The sequence below is a fragment of the Parambassis ranga genome, chromosome 2 (genome assembly GCF_900634625.1).
Source record: "Parambassis ranga chromosome 2, fParRan2.1, whole genome shotgun sequence".
In the NCBI taxonomy this organism is placed as follows: domain Eukaryota; kingdom Metazoa; phylum Chordata; class Actinopteri; family Ambassidae; genus Parambassis; species Parambassis ranga.
Window position 1 is genome coordinate 40,907,936 of NC_041023.1, and position 21,421 is coordinate 40,929,356.

The 21,421-nt window shown below is 42.5% G+C and overlaps 5 protein-coding genes and 1 pseudogene across 7 annotated transcripts; 3 read left to right on the forward strand and 3 right to left on the reverse strand.

The window, feature by feature from the left end:
• The first annotated feature begins 260 nt into the window (after positions 1-260).
• On the forward strand, positions 261-20,534 carry LOC114432380 (gamma-crystallin M2-like). 3 transcript variants are annotated; one of them, XM_028400375.1, is made up of 5 exons: positions 261-400; positions 1,545-1,681; positions 8,731-8,788; positions 10,358-10,600; positions 10,715-11,045. In XM_028400375.1, exons 2-5 carry the CDS (start codon positions 1,653-1,655, stop codon positions 10,988-10,990), a joined length of 606 nt encoding a protein of 201 aa, XP_028256176.1. In that variant the 5' UTR covers positions 261-400; positions 1,545-1,652; the 3' UTR covers positions 10,991-11,045. The 3 variants fall into 3 exon arrangements, with proteins under 3 accessions (XP_028256176.1, XP_028256177.1, XP_028256178.1); XM_028400376.1 differs by having other exon boundaries at positions 1,550-1,681; positions 8,731-10,269; XM_028400377.1 differs by lacking the exons at positions 261-400; positions 1,545-1,681; positions 8,731-8,788; positions 10,358-10,600; positions 10,715-11,045 and adding exons at positions 19,544-19,561; positions 19,874-20,116; positions 20,262-20,534.
• On the reverse strand, positions 11,192-11,949 carry LOC114429925 (gamma-crystallin S-1-like). The gene is made up of 3 exons (XM_028398531.1): positions 11,886-11,949; positions 11,530-11,801; positions 11,192-11,461 (listed from the first exon to the last, which is right to left on the reverse strand). Exons 1-3 carry the CDS (start codon positions 11,947-11,949, stop codon positions 11,192-11,194), a joined length of 606 nt encoding a protein of 201 aa, XP_028254332.1.
• LOC114430310 (gamma-crystallin M3-like) lies at positions 13,048-13,764 on the reverse strand. The gene is made up of 3 exons (XM_028398612.1): positions 13,753-13,764; positions 13,417-13,659; positions 13,048-13,320 (listed from the first exon to the last, which is right to left on the reverse strand). The coding sequence occupies exons 1-3, from the start codon at positions 13,762-13,764 to the stop codon at positions 13,048-13,050; spliced, it is 528 nt and encodes a 175-aa protein (XP_028254413.1).
• LOC114430458 (gamma-crystallin M3-like) lies at positions 14,567-15,262 on the reverse strand (annotated as a pseudogene).
• Positions 15,435-16,948, forward strand: LOC114430680 (gamma-crystallin M3-like). Its single transcript, XM_028398671.1, has 3 exons — positions 15,435-15,441; positions 15,878-16,143; positions 16,239-16,948. Exons 1-3 carry the CDS (start codon positions 15,435-15,437, stop codon positions 16,515-16,517), a joined length of 552 nt encoding a protein of 183 aa, XP_028254472.1. The 3' UTR covers positions 16,518-16,948.
• LOC114432384 (gamma-crystallin M2-like) lies at positions 17,561-18,226 on the forward strand. Its single transcript, XM_028400384.1, has 3 exons — positions 17,561-17,569; positions 17,640-17,882; positions 17,951-18,226. The coding sequence occupies exons 1-3, from the start codon at positions 17,561-17,563 to the stop codon at positions 18,224-18,226; spliced, it is 528 nt and encodes a 175-aa protein (XP_028256185.1).
• Positions 20,535-21,421: the final 887 nt, after the last annotated feature.

Sequence of the window (21,421 nt, forward strand, 5' to 3'; positions counted from 1 at the left end):
ACATACCATGACAACCACAAACATAAAAAGAGCAAAGCTGTTAAATGCTAAATACAACATGCACAGTGCAACCACAGACACATGAATGAACTGAAACTTCAAAATATAAAGTGCGCAATGCATTTAGTGGAATGTTTGCCAGTCTGTTAGGTGCATTATCTGTTTGATACCAAACTAGCCCAAACAAGTACAACTCAACAACCGACAGCATGAGGGATGCTGGAGATGCGCATGCTCACAGCAGGTCAGTGAACGTCACACCGCTGCGTTGTCAACATGAACTTTACACCTGCGTGGAAATTCTTCAAATTAATGCAAGTTCATGAACAGTATCAGATAAATAAGTTTGTACCTGGGCCACCACGGGGACAAAACACGTGTGAGAGGTTAGCTAACTGCGGTAAGTATTTATACACTGTAAAAACCAAAATCAGTAGCTAGCTAGCTTAGCTTAGCCGATGTTTGCTGCTAGTGATAAAGCTGCTTTTATCCGCAGTTTAAACAGGTTGTTATGATTGTGCTTGGTGTTATTATTATTAATGTATATTTTTTCTTTTCTGTTTTATTTTGAAAAGTATTAATACACAGAACATACAGCACTTAAAATAGCATCATCATGCTACTTTGCTAAGTAATAGAAAAGTTAGCATGCTAATTAGTTTGCTGGCCCAAACATTCCTGAAGACACATCTTTAACTCTTTTATGAGGGTCTTAGAGGTCTTATCATTGCGATATGAAGACTACTGGCCCAGCTGGAGTGGGATTCACAGTGAAAAACTGCCAACATAACTGTGTAAAGTCATGGAGAATTAATCAGAAATGTCCAGCAGTGCTGTGTTGCTAAAAAGTGAAACAAAAAATCATGGGTAAAGTTTTAAATGTTATTGTGTGTGTTGTTTTGTGTGCATCGGTTGTTTGAAGTGTGATGAAAACTAATTGGAGATCACAGTTAATTTACATTTAATATTACAACTGCATCAGTGAGTGTCAGCACGGTCCACTGGTTTTCTGCTCACACAGCTGGCTATTAGAGCCGTATGGCAGGCTGATACAGGGCCATTAGAGGTGTGTGTGTGTGTGTGCGTGTGCGTGCGTGCATTGGGACAGAGCCGCAGGTGCTCCATGGGCTGATATTACCCAGGATGCTCGAGGTGAGGGGCACAAGGCTTATGTTGGGAAGTAGGTTCTCAGTGGAGCTGGCAAGCACACCTGTGGTCCCATGCTAGCACGCACACACACACCGACTGTCCCCTCAGCCCCTGCACTGCAGCACGTTAATACACACTCTGATAAACAGGCTAATACTCGCAGCGGCAGCACTTTACACACCATCGAGTGCAGCACAGGATAATCAGTGAAGCCAACACGTGGCACTGTGTGTGATGTTTTGGAGACTTCTGTGTGCGTTGGATTGCATTTATGCAACAAGCATGTACGCATTTGACAAAGGTGTGTATCTGTGTGTGAGCATTTTTAAAAGTTAGGGTCTTCTTACATAATAAAAACATTTTTTAACCATGGATTTTTGTTTTTTTTTTGTCAGTTTAGGGCCTGGTTTCCACTGTAGCCTAGGATGGACAACTGAAATGCTGGTGCTTGATGTTGACATCCAGTCACACTGGCTTAAACAGGAGCCTGTCGTCATGGAGAGATGCCCACCACCTTCTGTTCCTTCACAAGGTCTGTGTGGAATCTAAGATTAAGTTAGCTTTTTTGTAGCATTAGATATAAAAGGAGTCGGTAAGGGATCATATTATTATCAGCCCCACATGGCGACACAAAACATCACAACTTTTTTGGCCCATGAGACACACAGATGGTGAAAACACCCCGAAAGATGAAACGAGTCAGAAAACAACCACATCACTTCTCCTTCAAAAACAAACATTTAATTATGGCAGCTCTGCTGCATTAGTGGCGGAGCAGCGTGTTTTGATGTGCGCCTCTAAATAGCGTTACATTGAGCCAGTAACATTTTTATACCAACAAAAAGACATTCAAAGCAAATCACTTTTAAGAGGAAAATGAAAAGACTAATAGGGCTTTAACTTCTAAAAGTCTGGAATCTGATCATTTAATGTTCCATTTCATGTCATAAAAAGCAACATTTGTTGTAAATATATAAAAAAAACTGGCAGCAAATAAATTTTAAGTTCACTGTGTTTTGGAGCAACTTTAAATTATGTTTGTGGGGCTCGTATATACACATGCTTTACACATCTGTCAGCGCCTGTTCAGCATTTCGTAATATAAGGTATGAAAGTAATAATGACACTCGTGTCACTGAAATGCAAGCGTGTCTACTGGCAATGTGAAAAGACTCAGTCCTCCCTGTTTTTGAACTGATTTACCCACGTACGGTATAATTAACTTGCAAAAAGTCTATGACACTGTTGACCACAATCTGCTACTTAAGCTGTCAGTGATTGGTTGGTGCTCTCCAGCAATGAAATGGTTGATTTCATATTTAATCCCACAGATGCCACTCTTGAGGTTCCAAGTAATTCTAACTCACAGACTCTCACGGGGGTGTGTCCAGGCCCCCTGCTGATCGAATTATAAGTGAATGATGAGAAACCTGCTTGTGGGGAGAGTCGGATTTTTAAATGCTGATGTAAGTTTTAACAAGAAAGGTGAATGTGCACATTAACTTGAGGCTTGCCTGAGTTCAACATGTTATCTTGTGTGATGTGGTGTGACGGAGATAAAACAAGATGAGAGTGGGCTTCTTATGCTCTCTGCCAGTGATCATAGCTGAGGGAAAGTCTTCATCCGGGAGCGGCACCAGAAGCAGTTCTGCTGTTATGTAAGGCAGCAATGGCTGAATTCACGCCTGGTAAATAACTGTGTCATTGCACAGTGAGCTCACTTAACCAGCCTGGATTTCACACCAGTGTCACTTTTGTGTTTAAAGTGTACGGTCCAAACCTGTTCATGTTTTATATACGTACAGTCAGTGGTTAGTTGGGTCTAAATTATATGGTTTGAGGCTGTATGGAAATAATAATGCCAGAAACTACAGTTAAAGTCAATATCACTAATATATATTTCTATTTTATTTAGTTTAGCTTTCTTTTGTCTGAGTGAAGTCAGTTAAATAATGAGTGAGTATACAGAGATAAGTTGTGCACCATGCAATCAATCTAAACTTCTGTAGTGGCACTGACTGGACCACAGCTGAGTCCTTGCAGACAGATACACTATACATGTATCAGTCTAACCTCAGAGTGAGCCAGAGGAGTCGTTGAGGAAGCACAGCTGGCCGGGTGGCTGCAGGCTCCCGACACCAGCTGCAGACTCTTGTGCAGAAAAGAGCCACCAGGTGTCTGGGATTTCACGCTTCTTCCCTCCTCTGCTGGTTCCCACTGCCGCCTGCTGAACCGTTACTGGGTTGGATTAGCACCGGCTGTTCCTCCGGAGTGCCGCCACGGGCCCGCAGCTCTGCACGCTTTGCTGCCCGTCCCTGTCGCGCAAGACACAACAAAGTATGTTCAGATTCAAGTTTACTTTGAGACTCTATTTTGCTGGTGAAGGGTGAAAGCTTGTTGCTGAGCACTTCCAGTCTTATGCTCAGCTATGGTAACCGTTCTCGTCCTTCTCTGTGATTTAGACTGACAAGGGAACTGTGTGGAGCAGCGATACCTCACACATTGTGTAGGTGTATATTACAATCATAAATACACACAGTTACAAAAATGAGCAAACAACATGTTTTCAGACCAGGCAGCTCAGGCAACTGCTAACAATTACAACAATTAGTGGTTCCACATTGCCAGCCAGCCACGCTGCCTGTTTATAATGTGATCGAGCACAAATGTCATAACAGTGAAGTTTTGAGACAAACAAGATGTACTGAGAGTCCGGCCTGCACTAAGCTGAACAGATATGTAATCAAGCTGAGAGGAAGTCTTTATCTTCTGTAGGTCAAGAAAACAAATATCACGCAAGTACAGATCAGCTTCAATGTAAACTTGACTTTGCAGAAGAAACAAGGGGCATGTTAAAGGTCAGCTGGAGTGTAGAATATGTGGCCACTGTGTCATTTGGTTGCATCAGGACACACCAGGAGGGTTTTAATGGCTGCTGCTGGATTGAGTTGCTCTAAGTGAATCAAGTGGAGGAGGAGAGCTTTAAAGTGACTAAAATGAGGTTAGTGGGCATGAATAAGAGTGAGAGTGTGTATTCATGGGTCGCAGACACACTTTAAACCATTATATTTTAGGGTGAATGGTTTTAAGTTTGTAATGCAGACACACATACCTGTAAGGCGTTGTTTCTGGAGAGAAAAACACAGCAGGCCTTTTTCCCCATGGACACTTTGACATGTCAGAGTATGAAAAAAGCATAGGTGTAAATAATAGGATGCTGCTTCAGTCAGAACCACTGTGTGTCCCACTGTGAAAAAGGCCTCTGTCTGAGTTCTCATTAGTTTTCAGGGTGCAGCGACTTTGTCCATTGTGTTTAAAGCAGTTGAAGTGATAAACGTCATGTAATCTGTGCAAACCAATGTTAAATATTTCATCAAAGCTCAACAAATTATTAATTCAAGTGTCAATAATTAATATGCGTTTATTTGTGTAGCATGAAAAACTTTAAAGTGTCTCTCTGGAGGCATTTAAAGCAGCAAAAAGCTATTTTTAACTTTTATTTTGAACTATTAATCCAGGAAGCCTTCCTGTTTTTGCAGTGGATGGACAATGCTCCAGCTTTCTCTTCCTCTTTTTGTCTGTCCTCCTGGATCTCTCCAGTCGTCTGTCTTCCTGGCACGCTGCAGTCTATCCTACGCTGGGACTAAAGCCTCCTCAGCAGACAGCAGCCCTAATTTCATTAATTATAAACCAATATGCTGCTGGCAGTCCCTCTGGAGAGGACTTTACCCAGCGCTGGCATCTGTTCAGCGCAAACACAGTGAGAGATGGAGGGATGCAGGGAGGAGAAAACAAGGACGTCTCTGACTCCCACCATAGGTGAAGCTTGGTGCTGTGCAGGGGAAGAGATGGAGGGTGAAGGAGGTGGTTGGTGAGGTGTTAAATATATGTTAACATGGATGGTAATGGTGTAGCTTCATTGAAGACGTCGAGAGTTTGGATGATTTTAGAAATGATTGTTGTCTCCTTCTGGTCTTGAGAGAAGGTTAACTCCTTAGCTATCTTCATCATTACCTCAGGAAAACCATGTTAAGTCCAGCTTTACTGCATAAAAATGATGTGAGCTTGTCAGCTACATTGATTGTCTGTTGCACTTCTTCAGTCCAGTCCGTCACCAAATGCTTCCTGGCTTCACGGTGAAACCACTTCTTCTAGAGCCAGTAAAGTGTCACTTGTTCTCAGTGACCCCTGACCTTTGCTCTAGGACCAAGGACTGAAAGAACAAAAGAAACCGAACCCACCTTTAGTCATGGTAAATTAATTTTGCACACACTTACACGCGTGCATTCAAAGTGCAAAAGCATGTTGCCAAAGTGGAAGCTGTTTACTCCCTCATCATTTATAAATTATACAGATAAACACACACATGAAGTGTTGCAGGTTTATCTTGATGCTGAAGTATTAGAACAAAAAGTAAGTGGAATTAAAAGGCATGGTTGGAATACCAAAATCCCAATAATGTGCATCAGTAAGTCAGTAAAATATATTCACATTAATAATCACAACATAAATGAATTAAAGGCTGTTTGTTCATCATCTGATAGATGTGAGTGCCCCATGCTTTTCAGTCCTATACAAGTGATGGGAAAAGGTGAGCTACTTCCTGTATCACAGAGCAGGTTTAATGTGATTTTCAGCTCTAATTAGAGTTAAGTCACTTAGTGTGTTGTAATGATGTTTGGCTCACAGAGCAGCAGACGCCGTCCATCAGCCAAATGAAATATTAAACTGACCTACCGCTGGATTACGTGTGTGTAACTGTGTGTGTGTGTATTTATATTTGTAGTTGTGTCAGGAGACCTCCGTAGCACACTGTGTGTCCACACAGCACACACACACACATTTCTGACCTACATTCACAATACACAAACAACAGGGTGTCAGGAGGGGCAGGGCAACATATATGTGTGTGTGTGCGGGGGGTGAAAATCTGCAGGTGCACTGGGCCGTGAATCTAATGCAAAATTAGTGTTGTCTTCCTGCCGAATAATTCATGATCCTGCATCTGAAATGATCGCAGAATGACTCGACTTGTCATCCCCTCTGTCTTTGTCACTCTCCCCCATGAATGCTGTTTTATTCAAAATGTCACGTGGAGCAGAAACTAGTAAATATGTACAGCTACAATTGGCAATTCTCTGGTTCAGTCCCATGTGACATTTAGGCCTGATTCAAGCCGTAGACAATATGTAAAAGAAATAAGGCCTTTAAAATGTGCTCTAGCTGGATTAACTTGATGTGTTAGTTCCTCTCCCAGAAACGGATTGTTCGTTTTAACCTTCTTTGCCCACTAAAGGAATTAAGATAGGAAAAAGGATAAGGGAGAGTTGGCTTCACTTTCAGTTCACTGGTCAGAGCCTGTGTGACTGTGTTTACTTTATTATAGGTCACTGTGTGTACACCCACTAACTATAGCCAAGGTCCCAGCATATAAAACCCTAAATAATATGTCTACATTTAGAGAAATCAGCGGGTGTCGCTGTGGAATGCATCACCATTGTGGCGAGGCATTTTCACAAAAGACCAAACAACCACTGAAGGAATACGGAGACAGGGACGTTATCGTAGTGATCGTTGTGATTGACACATATTGTGGACAGTGTTTAATTAATTGAAGCACAGTTTAACACTTATTTTAATTAATAAAATAAATCATCATTTAAGTTACACACATGCTTGTCTTGCCCGTGTCCCACATGCCCTCACACTGCTATGATGAATGCTTAATTCTGATCTGTACACAAAACCTATATGGTTCACAATTTGACAAGAAACACAGCAAACCTCCCATCGAAGCCACATGTCTTAGCTGATCATATTTGCCCGTGAAACCATGTGTAATGTAAACAAAGTGGGTGCACAGAGAGGGAGGTCTGGGCTCTGTAGTCACCTGAGCATTTGCAGACATGAAGGTGTGCTTGTGTGTTCTTGTGTGAGAAAACCGCCGTGCTGCAAAGTGACTTTACCACGCTCGCTCTTTTGTTGAACCGTCACGTCTTCCACACCACCTTTTCCCAGCAAACCCATGGCCATTTAGAATAACAGAAGAATAAATGGACGAGGGGGGAAAAACAGTAGACTGAAACCACAGTGGAACTCAGCGATGGTCAGCCAGGCCCACCACGCCTCAGCAAATGTTTGTCCAAACCTGTTATTTCTGGCATTGTACTGTCTCAAAGAGATCATTTTATTCTCTGAAGGAATGCAGAAGCTATAAATAGTCTGTAGATGAAGGAGGGGAAATCAGAGATTTGTAGAGTAATTACAGAGCCAGAGTTGAACCCTTCTGTTATGGCTCATTTTTCATCAACCTCTGTCTCCATGACTGTCTGACTGACGGAGGCCATTTTCTCGATGGGACGTTGCATGTGTGACCTGATATTTGACCTCAACTGCTGCTATAGCCATTGTTTTTCCCTGTGAGTCTATAGGCTGAAAGTGTGCATGATTTTTATGCTAAAGCAGGTCAGAGATGCTCCTCAGTACTTGGATAGAAACAAAAGAGTGAGTCCAACATGTTTTCTGATGTTGTTTTCTCCCGCTCTGGAACAAAGCTTACTTCAGAGCCACACCACTCTCATCCATGTAAAGAACACAGACAACAAAATGAATGACTGCCATCGCCATTCTCATCCTTGGTTCTGTTTGATTTTTTGATTTAAGTAAATTTTGAAACACAAAAGCTGAAGTTAAGGCCTACAGCTGCTGCAGAACCTCACAAAGACATAACAAGTAGAAGGTATGAAGCAAGTCAATACAAACACGAAGAATTAAACCTGCACTCTGCAGGCAAGTTGCCCTGACAGCGTGAGTTTTGTCTTTAAATGATCTTTGTGAAGCATAAAAGGACTTTTAGCTTGTAAATTACCGTAATTATCAAACATGTCCTCCTCATTTTGCACAGTCAGACCTCGTTGACAAAATCATAGCGACACTTAAGGAAAATTGAGTGACGTGAGTGAAGTAAATGCATTTACTGAGAAGCAAATTGGAGCATGAAATGGTGTTCCAGGTAAAGCTAAAAAATGTTTACCTCTGGTATTAACAGCTATAAATCGGGTGCCTTTTTCTCCTGCTTTGGACAGGTATGGGGGGCAGAAGAGGTTAATGACTGAGTTTCAAATACAGATTATAGGTCTTGTGTAGAACATTGAATTCATTCACGATTGGTGATGTTTTTGAAGCCATGACAGCATTATGTAGATGAATGTGTAAAAAATCTTTTTTAGTTATTTGTGCAATACTTTGCCCAGTGTGGAAGTGATTTTTCACTAGAAACTGATCATCAAATGTTAAAATGTATGATTGTACATGTTTAAATGTGCCTTTATTTTAATTTACAGAGAAATGGCACCCCTGTGTGGGGAGCATGTAGCACTGCAGCAATGGGTGAACAGGCTTCACTGAGAGTTCAGTGTGATAAATTCACAGCATGATTGGCATCTTACTATAAAACCTCACTCATTGTTTGACACAAAGCTAAAATCTATTAAAATAATAACATGAACAAGGTTAGAGAGTGTGAAAATACTGGCTTTTACTCACAGTTTAGTAATCGTATGCTTTTATGTTCTCTTTCAGATTTGTTTATATCTTTTTCAGACGATGGAAGGGGCATTTCAGTAACCAAATCCACAAGGTATGTTGCACTTTATATAGACTTAAAGGTAGACATGTGTTTATTATGTGTTAGTGCAGTGCTTCCTTTGCTCTTCTTGTATCATGACCACCTGTAACATTATAGGTTCGCTCATTATAGGTCAGTGAATTTGTGTTCAGGTTGTTTTGTCTGTTAGTAATGGAGTGTCTGGAAGAACTTCGAAGCAGTACACATTACAAAAAAAGCGGGAGGTAAAGCATTAGCGGGATGAAGCGTGCCAGTCTCTGCCGTGGGCTCTGATGAATCAGGGTTTTTATCTGTGTGAATGGGATAAAAGCCTTGGCACAGTGGAAAGCTCATCTAAATAATAATGGACTGAGTCTCATGACCTTAGGTTGAAGTTTATAAAACAACCACATCTATCTCCGCACCAACTGACGGTGCGTGATTGTACTGGTAACAACAATTCTGGATGGATTTACAAACTCTACTGTGGAGAAGTGTCTAAAATCTGCTCTGTCAAAATAAATGTCACTTTATTGTAGGTTTTCATATGTCATTTACCAGCACACTTTCCCTATATGCTTGTAGATATCATATATGCTGCACATAGATACTGTTTCCCCCTAAGAAGTATCTCAAAAACTCGTTCAAGGCCTGTGTACGTTTATTAGTCTTGTTTAATTCACAGTTTCTTAAGCAAATAAGTTCCTCACCCTAAATATAAAATGATTTGTTGTGCAGAGAAATTACCCAGACATTGGCAGGAACACAACTCATGTGGATGCTAGAAATGTTTATTTATATCAGTACAATTAGAATGTGGATACACAAGGGAAATAATCATCAATAACAATGCAGTGCTAAATGCTCCAAAGTGCAGCGCTGACATGCCTTTGTTAATGTAGCCATGAAATTAGGAATATTTACAACTATTTGTAATTTGTCAATAAATACTAGGACCATCTTTGTAAGGAAAATGTGCACTCTAAAAGGCATGTTGATGAATGCCAAATACCTCATAAATGCCTGTTACTTCCAGTACTTCCTCACAGGATACTGATCAATCTGTACCACATGGGGTTCAACACAAGCTCATGGCTTGAAGCCTTACAGATTTGTGTGTTAACAGATTAAAAAAAGCTAGTATGAAAAGGAAGGAAAGTCTTTTATTGCAGAAAATATTGATTACCTTTGAGGTATAGATAAGTGTAACTGATCCAGCCTCTGGGTCCCTCGAGATGAGTATGAGTTTTGTGATGGAATGAGGTGGATACAAATAGTGGCTGTTTTGCTGAGCACACTGTGGTGTTTTGATCAATAGTGATGAACATGTGAAAACTGAACAACAATAAGTCATCATCACAGTGCGCTGCGGCCCTGTACGTAATGATTATAAAACCTATTTGGATGACAATACTTTGTGCTGTGCCATCACACACCTACTTTATATAAAAGGACGGTGGCACAGAGAGCATCTATTGAGCGTCAGTCTCCCAACTAGTATAACAATGGGAAAGGTAAGTAAACATGTTACTAAAAATCCAAAAAATAAACATTTAGATGGTTTAACTTGATTTGCGTCAATGCTATGACGAAAATCTGCAGATCATTTTCTACGAGGACAGAAATTTCCAGGGTCGGCACCATGAGTGCATGAGCGACTGTGCCGACCTGCACCCTTACTTCAACCGCTGCAACTCCATCCGCGTGGAGAGTGGCTGTTTCATGGTGTATGAGAGACCTCACTATCTGGGCCACCAGTACTTCCTGCGCAGGGGCGAGTACTCTGACAACCAGCGCATGATCGGCATCAATGACTGCATCCGTTCCTGCCGCATGATCCCTGTGGTAAGACTGAAATGAAGACCGTTGTTTATACTGAAACATTCAAATTCAAAATCCACCACGCAGGTATGCCCTGCAGCATGAAGGTGTATGCATCAATACTCTTTTTTTCTGCAGCACCGTGGTTCCTACAAAATAAGACTGTATGAGCGTCCAGACATGGGCGGCCAAATGCAGGAGGTGAGCGACGACTGCCCCAACGTCCAGGACCGTCTGCGTATGTCTGACATTAACTCATGCAACGTGGTGGACGGTCACTGGCTGCTGTACGACCAGCCCAACTACAGGGGCAGGACCTACTACCTGAGACCTGGCGAGTATCGCAGATACAGCGACTGGGGCGGCGCCAGCCCTCGGATCGGCTCACTCAGGCGAATCACAGACTTCAACTGAGAGTCTTCTGAAGTTTGTTTCTCTGTTTGTTCTCAATAAACATGCTGGGCCTTAACCATGTGTGTGCGATCTCTGTATCCAAAAGATCTAAAAAAAATTAATGCACTCATAAAAGAGTAAAGTAATCCCTAAAACTTAAAAGAATACAGTTTGACAGTCCAGTGTTTTTTGATTGATTTATTGGCAGCACTTTACATAAACTCAATTCATTATACGTCTGATGGATCCCACCTGGGGGCTCATGCTTCCCCACTCATTAAACCTCCTGTACTCGCCGGGGCGCATCAGGTACTGGCGTCCCCTGTAATGAGGATGCTCGTAGAAGAGCCAGTAGCCATCGGAGACGTTGCAGGAGTTGACATCGTTGAAATGGAAGCGCTCAGAGAGGGAGGGGTAGTCATCTGTCAGCTCCATCTTCTGGCCTTCGAACTCTGGGCGTGTATAGATCATCATTTTGTGAGAGCTTTGGGGCTGCAAAGGAGAAGCAATTAGGATCAATAAAACCTAAAATGAAAACGTTTATCCTGATTGCAGCTTACCATAGGGATCATACGGCAGGATCGCACACAGTCATTGAATCCCATCCAACGCTGATAGTCAGGATACTCGCCCTTCTTCAGGAAGTACTGGTAGCCCATGTAGTTGGGTCTCTCATAGACCATCCAGATGCCGCTGTCCACCCTGATGGAGTTGCAGCGGCTGAAATGGGAATGCAGGTCGGAGCAGTCGCTACTGCACTCATAAGAGCGACCCAGGAAGTCCTTGTTCTCATAGAATATGATCTGGAAGGAAGGGGACAATATTTGGATATCTCACATACATGAAAAATGTATCCCTTTCATCACTTTTCACAAAGGTATGCAGAACCACAAAAGAGCCTCAGCAGCACACTTACCTTGCCCATTGTGTTGGCTTACTTTTGTCACACTGTAGCGGCAGGCGTGGGCTCCAGCCTGCATTTATAACCCATGGATGACCTGTGTCATTGTGATTCAGAACAATAACTGGGCCGGTCAGCTTTTTCTGGCAGAACAGTATTTTTATTGTTTGTTTTGTGTGGTCAACAAATCAAATCGGCCGCTTTCCTTTGAGCTGCAGTTGGCATTTGATTGATGAAGACTAAATATAAAACATAAAATAAATACTTTAAAGTTCATTTATTCATTGATTTATTTATTTTTTGCTCTGCAAAAAGTAGCAATAACTGAATTAAATCCTAAGCATGATGCCACTGCCTTGCCTGTGTGCACACAGTGGTGGCCACCTTTTATAAGATGCCAAAGCTTGATTGCATTTAGTTGCTTTTTTTTGCCTTTCTCTCTTTATATTGTTTATTCTATATGGAGTAAACTCTAGAATGTAATTTCAGTACTGTCTGCACATGACTGTTAATACACAAATGTAACTGTGTATTATATACAGTGAAAATATTAAAACATGGTGGTCTATAATGCTGCTTTTATGCACATTTTATGCACAGTAGGTGACAAATTCATGTGTAATTCATGTTTCCTGACATCTGTTGATATATGTGACATCTTTTATTTTATTGATCTTGTTTCAATCAAATTGGTCAAACTAGCGTCCATTTTAATGCAGATATGGTGGAAAAAGAGACATAGATAGTGTTAGCATGTCAGTACGACACCATAGATTGTACAGTATTTACTCTGTATAAACTTTGGACGCACTAGGGAGCAAAGGTTTGAGTGCTGTCTTCATGCTGGGAAGGTATATACATATGCTTTCTCCCCCCCAAAACATTTTGCTTATGCTGATTCAGATACAGATGCAGAACTGAAGAAGCCACTTCGGGGAGGGGCGAAACGTCTTCAAAAAACAATCCTTGAGTCCAGTTGCCTCGATTTAAACTCTTGGAAACACATATGTGGATGCAACTCTTTCTGCACCACTCATTAAAAAAGAAACAGATAATTCTCATAAATGTGCAGCCAGTCAGTTTATTGTGTGCATCACACAGTAAAAGAGGTAAATTCACAGTGAATTGTACAGTACAACTACATGCAAACAAAAGTGCACAAAACCAAGGTGACAGGTTAAGACTCTATGATGCGTCTGACTGAAGTGAACCTAATGTTGTCGCTGCTGACTTCTCTGAGGTTCCTGTACTCTCCTGGCTTCAGGTAAAACATCCTGCCCTGGTAGTTTGGTTGCTCAAACATCAGCCAGTAACCCTCCATCACGTTGCAGGACTGCATGTCTGACATGTGATAGTTGTCTTGGATCGACTCGCAGTCGTCGGTCAGTTCGTGCATCTGACCCTCGAAGTTCACTCTTTCGTAGATCCTCATTTTATAGGGGCCCTTGTGCTGTGAAAGTAAGAGACAGTGGGTGAGATAGTTCACACTAGAGGTCAAATAGAAGCAGGAGTTACTGGGTGGGTTGCAAACCAACGTTGAATTTACCACAGGGACAAAATGGCAGGACTGGATGCAGTCACTGAAGCCCAAGGTACTCAGATACTCGGGGTACTCCCCCTTGGTCAGGAGATACTGCTGGCCCAGGAAGTTAGGTTGGTCATAGACCATGAAGATCCCGCTCTCCACCCTGCAGGAGTTGCACCGGCTCAGGTGTGAGGTGATCTCTGAGCAATCGCTGCTGCACTCATACGAGCGGCCCCGGAAGTTTTTCTCCTCATAGAAGATGATCTAAAGAGACAAAGAGATAGAGTATTTTTGGGTCCACCTTTAGTTGTTTTAAATTGTTATTAAGCTGGACATGGCTCATTGGCCCTGCGTTACCTTTCCGCTCATGGTCACACTGTTTGATTTCTGTTGTTCTTCTCACTGGCGCGCTGCCTTTTATTCATCATGTGACATCAGAAGAATCTGCCCCTCAATTGTACAAAATGACTGAGTCAGCTTATCAGCATGGAAGTACCCACTGTACTGCACGCTGCAGTCAGATCAGAGTGAAATGCTGCAGATTTCCAGTGTGACAAAGCCACGTAATGCACCATCATTCCTGTTATAGGACATATGTGTGTTTGTAAAGCATTAGCTTCTGAAAAAAAGATATTTAACATTCAGAATTTTGTGCTACATAGAACATGACCACCTTTCTATACAACTTACTTGAGTATTTCTCCTAAAAGCATGCAGCGTTATTTTTACATTTTTATTTTGGAAGATTTCATCTTTAATAGTCACCACTGGAGAGACACAGCAGGACATTTTAAGCTGCACAACTGGTAAGATGTTTAAAATGCAAATGTCATGACAGTAGCCAGGGAGTTGGAGAAGTAAATATACCTATAGTAACTATAGTATTTTTGATAGTAATTCTCCAAACTTTACAATCAGCAGCTACACATTAGCTTTCACCTTAGTTAACTTCTCTCACACCAATGATGTTGAGAAGAGATATGTCACAATTTTTCTGTTTGCCTCCTTACTTTTTATTCTTCCTGTTTTTATTTTGGCATATGTCTTTATTGTTATATTGTGTATTAAATTAAAGGTTGATTGTAGTAGGTGCTTTGTGTCATTTTGTGACAAAAATAAGTCAAAACAGATTCTTTAAATTTTATTTTTCATTTGTGGCCCACAGTAATGATCAGCATACATCCATGATGCGCCTGGCGGAGCTGAACCTGCTTATGTTGCTCATCCCCATGTCACTGAGTTTCCTGTACTCTCCTGGTCTTAGGTACATCATCCTGCCTCTGTAGTTGGCCTGTTCAAACATCAGCCAATGGCCGTCCATCACATTGCAGGACTGGCAGTCAGACATGTAATAGCGATCCTTGAGGGACTCACAGTCGTCCATCAGCTCATGCATCTGGCCTCCAAAGTTCTCTTTTTCATAGATCCTGATCCTGAACTGTCCTCCATGCTGTTGGAAGAGCACATGATGCTGAGTGTCTTGCCCTGGAACATGCATAAATCACAAAACGGATGACTTACCATGGGGACCATACGGCAGGAGTGGATGGTGTCCATCATGACCATGCCCATGATGCCCATCATATGCCCTATACGCTGAACGTCGGAGTACTCCCCTCTCCTCAGGAACACCTGGTTGCCCATGAAGTTGGGACGGTCGTACACCACAAAGCAGCCATTGTCCACCTTGCAGGAGTTGCAGCGGTTCAGGTGCTTGTAGATGTCGGAGCAGTCGCTGCTACACTCATATGAGCGACCCTTGAAATCTCTCTCCTCATAGAAAATGATCTGCAAAGACACAACACAAGTCTTAGAAGAAGATTTTTTTTAAGTTGTAAACAAACATGACAAATATTACCCTGCCCATGGTGTTGGTGTTAGCTTTTCCAATTGATGCCCACCTAATGCCACTTTTATATAGAGCTGCAGTCTACCTTTGTGTGAAACATCATGACTCATCATGAGCTTCACGTGGCCCTGCATTCATTTTTATAGTACAACTCAATTGTTATTATATGTTGAGTTCATTTAGGGAGGCCATGTCAGGTGAGAGCAAAAGCTAAATGTTCTGTCCTAAATTATTATTCCTTATTTTATTCTGAAATAAAGCCTTGCTGCTCACAGCATTTACCACACACATATTTGCATCACGCACACCACACACGTCTACAGAGATATGGATAGATGAAGTTGCTGGAAGCATCAAACCCAATATTCAATTCACAATAACTATTGCAGATTCTGACGTACAGTAAAGTCTGCCACCCTATAGTGCTGCTCTGTGCCACAATATAGAGTGATGACTCAAAGGTTTCAGCACAAGCCATGTGGAAATACTACAGCTGTGCAATGTATAAAAAGGGAAAAGGGTCGATGTTGATGCTGTACATCTGAGATTAGCTCACAAATATCATGACCATGGGGAGGGTAAGTGGAAGCTCACAGTTAAAAATATTTAAAATATCAGGCAAAATGTTCTGAGTTCCCTTCTCTCTGCAGATCATTTTCTACGAGGACAGGAACTTTCAGGGTCGCTCCTATGAGACCAGCAGTGACTGCCCAGAGCTCACCTCCTACCTGAGCAGGTGCAACTCCTGCAGGGTGGAGAGTGGCCTCTTCATGGTCTACGAGAAGTCCAACTTCATGGGGCATCAGATGCTGGTGAGGCGTGGCGAGTATCCGGACAATCAGCACCTGATGGGAATGAGCATGAGTGACTGCATCAGATCCTGCCGCATGATCCCAATGGTAGGTAGGCCCCACAGTGTGGGCCTGAGTGGAAGAAAGGGCCATTTTAATGTTATAAAAAGGCCTACATATAATATGTTGGACTTCTATCACAGCACAGGGGGCCCTTCAGGATGAGGATCTATGAGAGGGAGAACTTTGGAGGCCAGATGCACGAGCTGTCGGATGACTGCGACAACATGATGGATCGCTTCCGCATGTCCGACTGCCAGTCCTGCAATGTGATGGAAGGCCACTGGCTCATATTCGAGCAGCCCAACTACAGGGGCAGGATGATGTACCTGAGGCCAGGAGAGTACAGGAACCTCAGAGACATGGGGATGAGCAACATAAGCAGGTTCAGCTCCATCAGGCGCATCATGGACTCCTGCTGATGCTAAATGTACTGCAAAAGAATAAAGCAAGATGAAATGTTTCTGAGACCTGCCTGTCATTCTTATTTTACTTTATTTTCTAGTGAGGTGTTTTAAAGACTTCATTGTGTTAATTGAAGCTTCTGGGAGTAATACTTTGCAAACAAGTCTGTGGGTATCAGTCGGTCTTTGGAATTTCTAACCTATAAGTTTACATTAAAGCCACTGATAGCAGATCTTTGACTCTAAATTCACACTGAATTAAAACTACTACAACTACTGCATTTGTAAGGGGCAAAAATAATGGTAGAAAGTGGTGCAAACTGAAACCTAAAAACCATTAGCTTTAAATAAAGTTTAAAAACAAAGAACTTGAGTTGATGTAACCATGGCAACCATCAGGACCAGATGCAACTAGTTGACCTGCTTCTTGTCTTGTGACTGAGACTAGATGCCACAAAGGCTTAGGTAGTCCATCCTGTGGTTTCTTTTCCTGGTTACATTCCACAGGTGGCTGGTTAGCATGCTAACTCCATCAGATCCCTCTATAAATCTTGCAATTAGTCACATCACATTGCCTATGTAAATTACATACAATCATGAGGTATAACACTAATTGAAATTATATATTTCTACTGATTTATCTCTCAACCTTTAATCCTGCAGAGTGTTTCTAGTAGATGTTAACATTTACCTAAAACACTTTCCATGAAACAGCTCAAACTTCTCTTTATTTCATGGATTTAGGGAAATTATAAAAATGTTAGAAATGATTTCGGTTAGAGGATCTTTCTGCTGTCGTGGTTCACTGTTCAACAGTGCTAAGTCAATTCTTTCCATCAGTGCCAGACACTGATCCTCTGCCTTCACTGTTCCAGCATGTGTTTAATACAGAGTCATCATCAGGCTGGAACAAAGGCAAATCAAACAGCAGCACGCCATTTTGCTGATATGTAAATCTACTTCATTTGTGTATCAAAGACTCTCCACACTCTGCACATTTTGTTTATCGATAAATACTTTGATGGGGCTGCAGCAAAGAATGAGGTCTACAGAGCATCCAGATGGGGAAGGTAAGATCCAACCTGTCACCACCAGCAGCGTGCTCTTTGTTCTCTTTAAGACACTCAGTCCTTTCCACAGGTCACTTTTTACGAGGAGAAGAAGTTCCAGGGCCGCTGCTACAACTGCAGCAGTGACTGTGCTGACCTGCACACACACTTCAGCCGCTGCAACTCCATCCGGGTGGAAAGTGGTGTGTGGGTGATCTATGAGAGATCCAACTACAAGGGTTTCCAATACATCCTTAGTCCTGGGGAGTATGCGGACAACCAGCAGTGGATGGCCTTCAACGACAGCGTCCAGTCCTGCAGAGCCATAAAGAATGTAAGCTTACTCTATCAACATAGTGTCATTAGAAATGTCACCCAGCTCTAAAGTCACCTGTCTTGCAGGTTTACGGTAGTGCATGGAAACTGCGTCTTTACGAGAGACCTGATTTTGGAGGGAAGATGGTGGAGTGCTCTGACGATTGTCCCTCTGCATACGACACCTATAAACTGCGAGAGGCGTACTCCTGTGTGGTGTCCGATGGTGCCTGGGTGCTTTATGACCTCCCCAACTACAGGGGGCACCAGTTTCTGCTAGAACGTGGTGAATATCGGCAGCACAGCACCTGGGGGGCGTCCTCTCCCGGCGTGGGCTCCTTCCGCAGGATCACAGAGTTTTGATTCTTTATTGAGGAGTGATGCTGCACCTCAATATCAAACACTTCATCAATAAATGACTGGCAAACTCTGACTTTTGTGTGGTGTGTTCTGTGTCATGTTGCAGCACAAGTAAATAAAAACACAAAGCAATCATATGCAAGTTATTTAAACACTGGAGCCATTCGCAGAAAACACTTAGCTGTTACAATATGGGGATGCATTAGTATAGGCTAACTGTTGAAGCCAGCCTCGTGTGGCCGTTTGAGGAACTGCATACGTCACACCAAAAATATGTCAGGTCACTATTTGATATAAAGCAGTATGTAAAACCAGAGAGTCTCTGGTGCCTTCCTACCTTCCTACTCTGCCCCTGACTCAGCTCAAAAGTGTTTCATATCAAACCAAATGTCCTGCAGTGCCCTTGTTTTTGTCAGCACGCTCTGCTGCATGCAGCAGCTTAGCACTTTGCGTTTGCATTGTTATGGGAAACAGGATTCACTGCTTCAGAACAATGTGATAAGCCCGGATAAATATTTGACTCACTGATTGAACAAAGCAAACACTGTGCTTAGTTTTATTGTTCTGCTTCTGTGCAAAGAGAGGAGCTAGCTGCTTTAATGTTTTATATAATGTAACAAATTATTCATATTAACAAGGGGGAAAGTGCTAAAAGCCTCTTAGAAAACAAATGTTTGCATATAAAACCGCCTCACATTTTTCCAGATCGCCTTCCGCAGATCATCTACAATGACACTGGACTATATGGACTGACTGTGGGAGAGAATCCAGGCCAACAGCCTGGCTGGGCATCGACCATACTGTCAGGTCCTGATGCACAATTAGCAAGTTAAGCGGACAAGTGTTTTGTCAGGATCTTTGGCAGGGATCAGCATCTTTCATTTCTTTCCTCCTTCTCTCCCATACTCATTCAGGAGGTAAAATACTAAGTGTGAACTTCACATAAATTAAGCTAGTATGATTTTAACCAAAAATAACAAACACTACAACATCATGTAAGAAAAGTCATCATAAGCTGCATTACATGTATAAAATCCACAATGAGGCTGCGCAGTAAAATTATTTGATGCATCTTAACCACATTTTTTCTAGTGTGACTGTCATTCAGCCAGAATTTCTGCATCAACACACCTAAAGGCCGTGCGCTGAAACAATTGCAGAATCAGCTAATGTGCCGATGTTAATGGCGAGCTCATTTGAATGACAATAAATCTCCTGTTCGTGCATTTCATCAGTCGTCATATAAAAGTGGAGCATCAGTGATGCAGGGGGAATGAGGGGCTTTAATTAGATTGGGCTGAGGAGAAACATCAGGTGATTATGGAGCGCACAGGGAAGGTGAGTCACTGTGCACTGTGATAATGCTGTACTGCTAATTGTCCCTCATGAGCTGAACTAATATAGTATTATTGGTTAAGTGCATTTACCTCCAGTTAGGAATCAGAAATCACAGTGACAGAGAAGGATGGTGGTTTATTGTCATGTGGAGCTAAATGTTTAAACATTAAACACTAGGGGGCAGCATAGCAGCATTGTTTAGGATGTTTGAAGCTTTAGTCCTATTAGTGCAGGTGAGGTAAAATGTTTTTCTCCTGGTATTGATGATGTGAGTGTTCTTGTGAGTAACTGAAGTATTTCTCCTGCTTCCAGATCTTCTTTTATGAGGACAAGAACTTCCAGGGCCACTACTATGAATGCAGCAGTGACTGCCCGGAGCTCAGCGCCCACTTCAGCCGCTGCAACTCCATCCGTGTGGAGGACGGAGCCTGGGTTGTCTTTGAGAGACCCCAGTATTTGGGCTACCAATATGTCCTCATGAGAGGGGAATACCCCAACTACCAGAGCTGGAATGGCTTCAACGACACCATCCGCTCCTGTCGCCTTATCAGATATGTAAGTCCTGGAAAATACAGACAAGAGTGATCAGAATTTCTGCCATGAGGTAGACATTTTTCACTTTTTTGATGGTTGATGGCCCAACCATGAGTAATGTCTGCATACAGCAGCTTAATAATATATATTGTCATTCTGCATCCAGCCATCCAGCAGGCACAGGATCCGCATTTACGAACGTCCAGACTTCAGTGGCCAGATGCTGGAGTTCAGTGAAGACCTGCCCAACCTGCTGGAGCGGTGGCGCTACCGCGACATCCACTCCGCTCATGTCCAGGATGGCATCTGGGTGTTCTTCGAGCATCCGAACTACAGGGGGCGCCAGTACCTGCTGGAAAAGGGCGAGTACAGGCGTCACTCCGAGTGGGGGGCTCTGCATTCGTCTGTAGGCTCCATTAGACGTGTTGTGGATTTTTAGACACAACTTAACCCTTTCCCTTTGTCTCACTCTTTTTCCTCTCTGCTCCCTAACCAAACTCTTCTTTGAATAAACCCACAAAACTGCAGCTGAACGGGTGTGACTCTATTACTGTGGTCATAAAAATGGACATAAACTAACAGATAAGATTGTATCTTTGCCAGTGCTGACAGCCACCCACATCTGGTGGCTGGTGGTAAATCCTAGAAACAAAAAGGCCCACTGATGATTCAGTAGGATTCACCAACAAGGACCCATGGCATGCCAGCAGCCATTGTTGTTGGAGGACAGCCCGTGCCAGAGGGAAAAATGCAGCCTCAATATCCACAAGGCAGCTGGTGTATAGACACAACAACAAAAATCCTAGTGTGCTGTGGTGACAGTAGCTGCTGATACAGATATAAAGTTTCTAATTGCACTCAACATTTAAAAGGTGCATTTTTCCGTTTGCTTACATTTTGAACGCAGGAGTTTTACTAAAGTTAAAGCTCCTAATCCTCATAAAGTTTTGTCAAAAACCTGCAAAGCTCATTTCCTATGTGGCGCAAAAGACCTCTCGACCACTAGATGTCTACCTCCTTTCAAAGTAAAAGAAATACCTGCCCCCAATTACATCAAGTTGGTAAAGAGCTACAGTTAGATCTGCATTTATCAACACTAAGTGTAGTCATGTTTGATAAGAGGCTCTGTGTAATTTCCTGCAGCAGGATGTGTTTGATTACATCAATGATTGCTGATCTGCCACAGCGGAAGAATAAAAAACTGGGGATGTGATATAGTACACAGCATTAGCGGTAGGAGTAGTGTGGTAGCCAGGTAAACAGGGGACGTTGCAAATCAGTAACAGAGCTGCTGAGCTCAGCTGATGTTGACTTTTTTTTAATCAC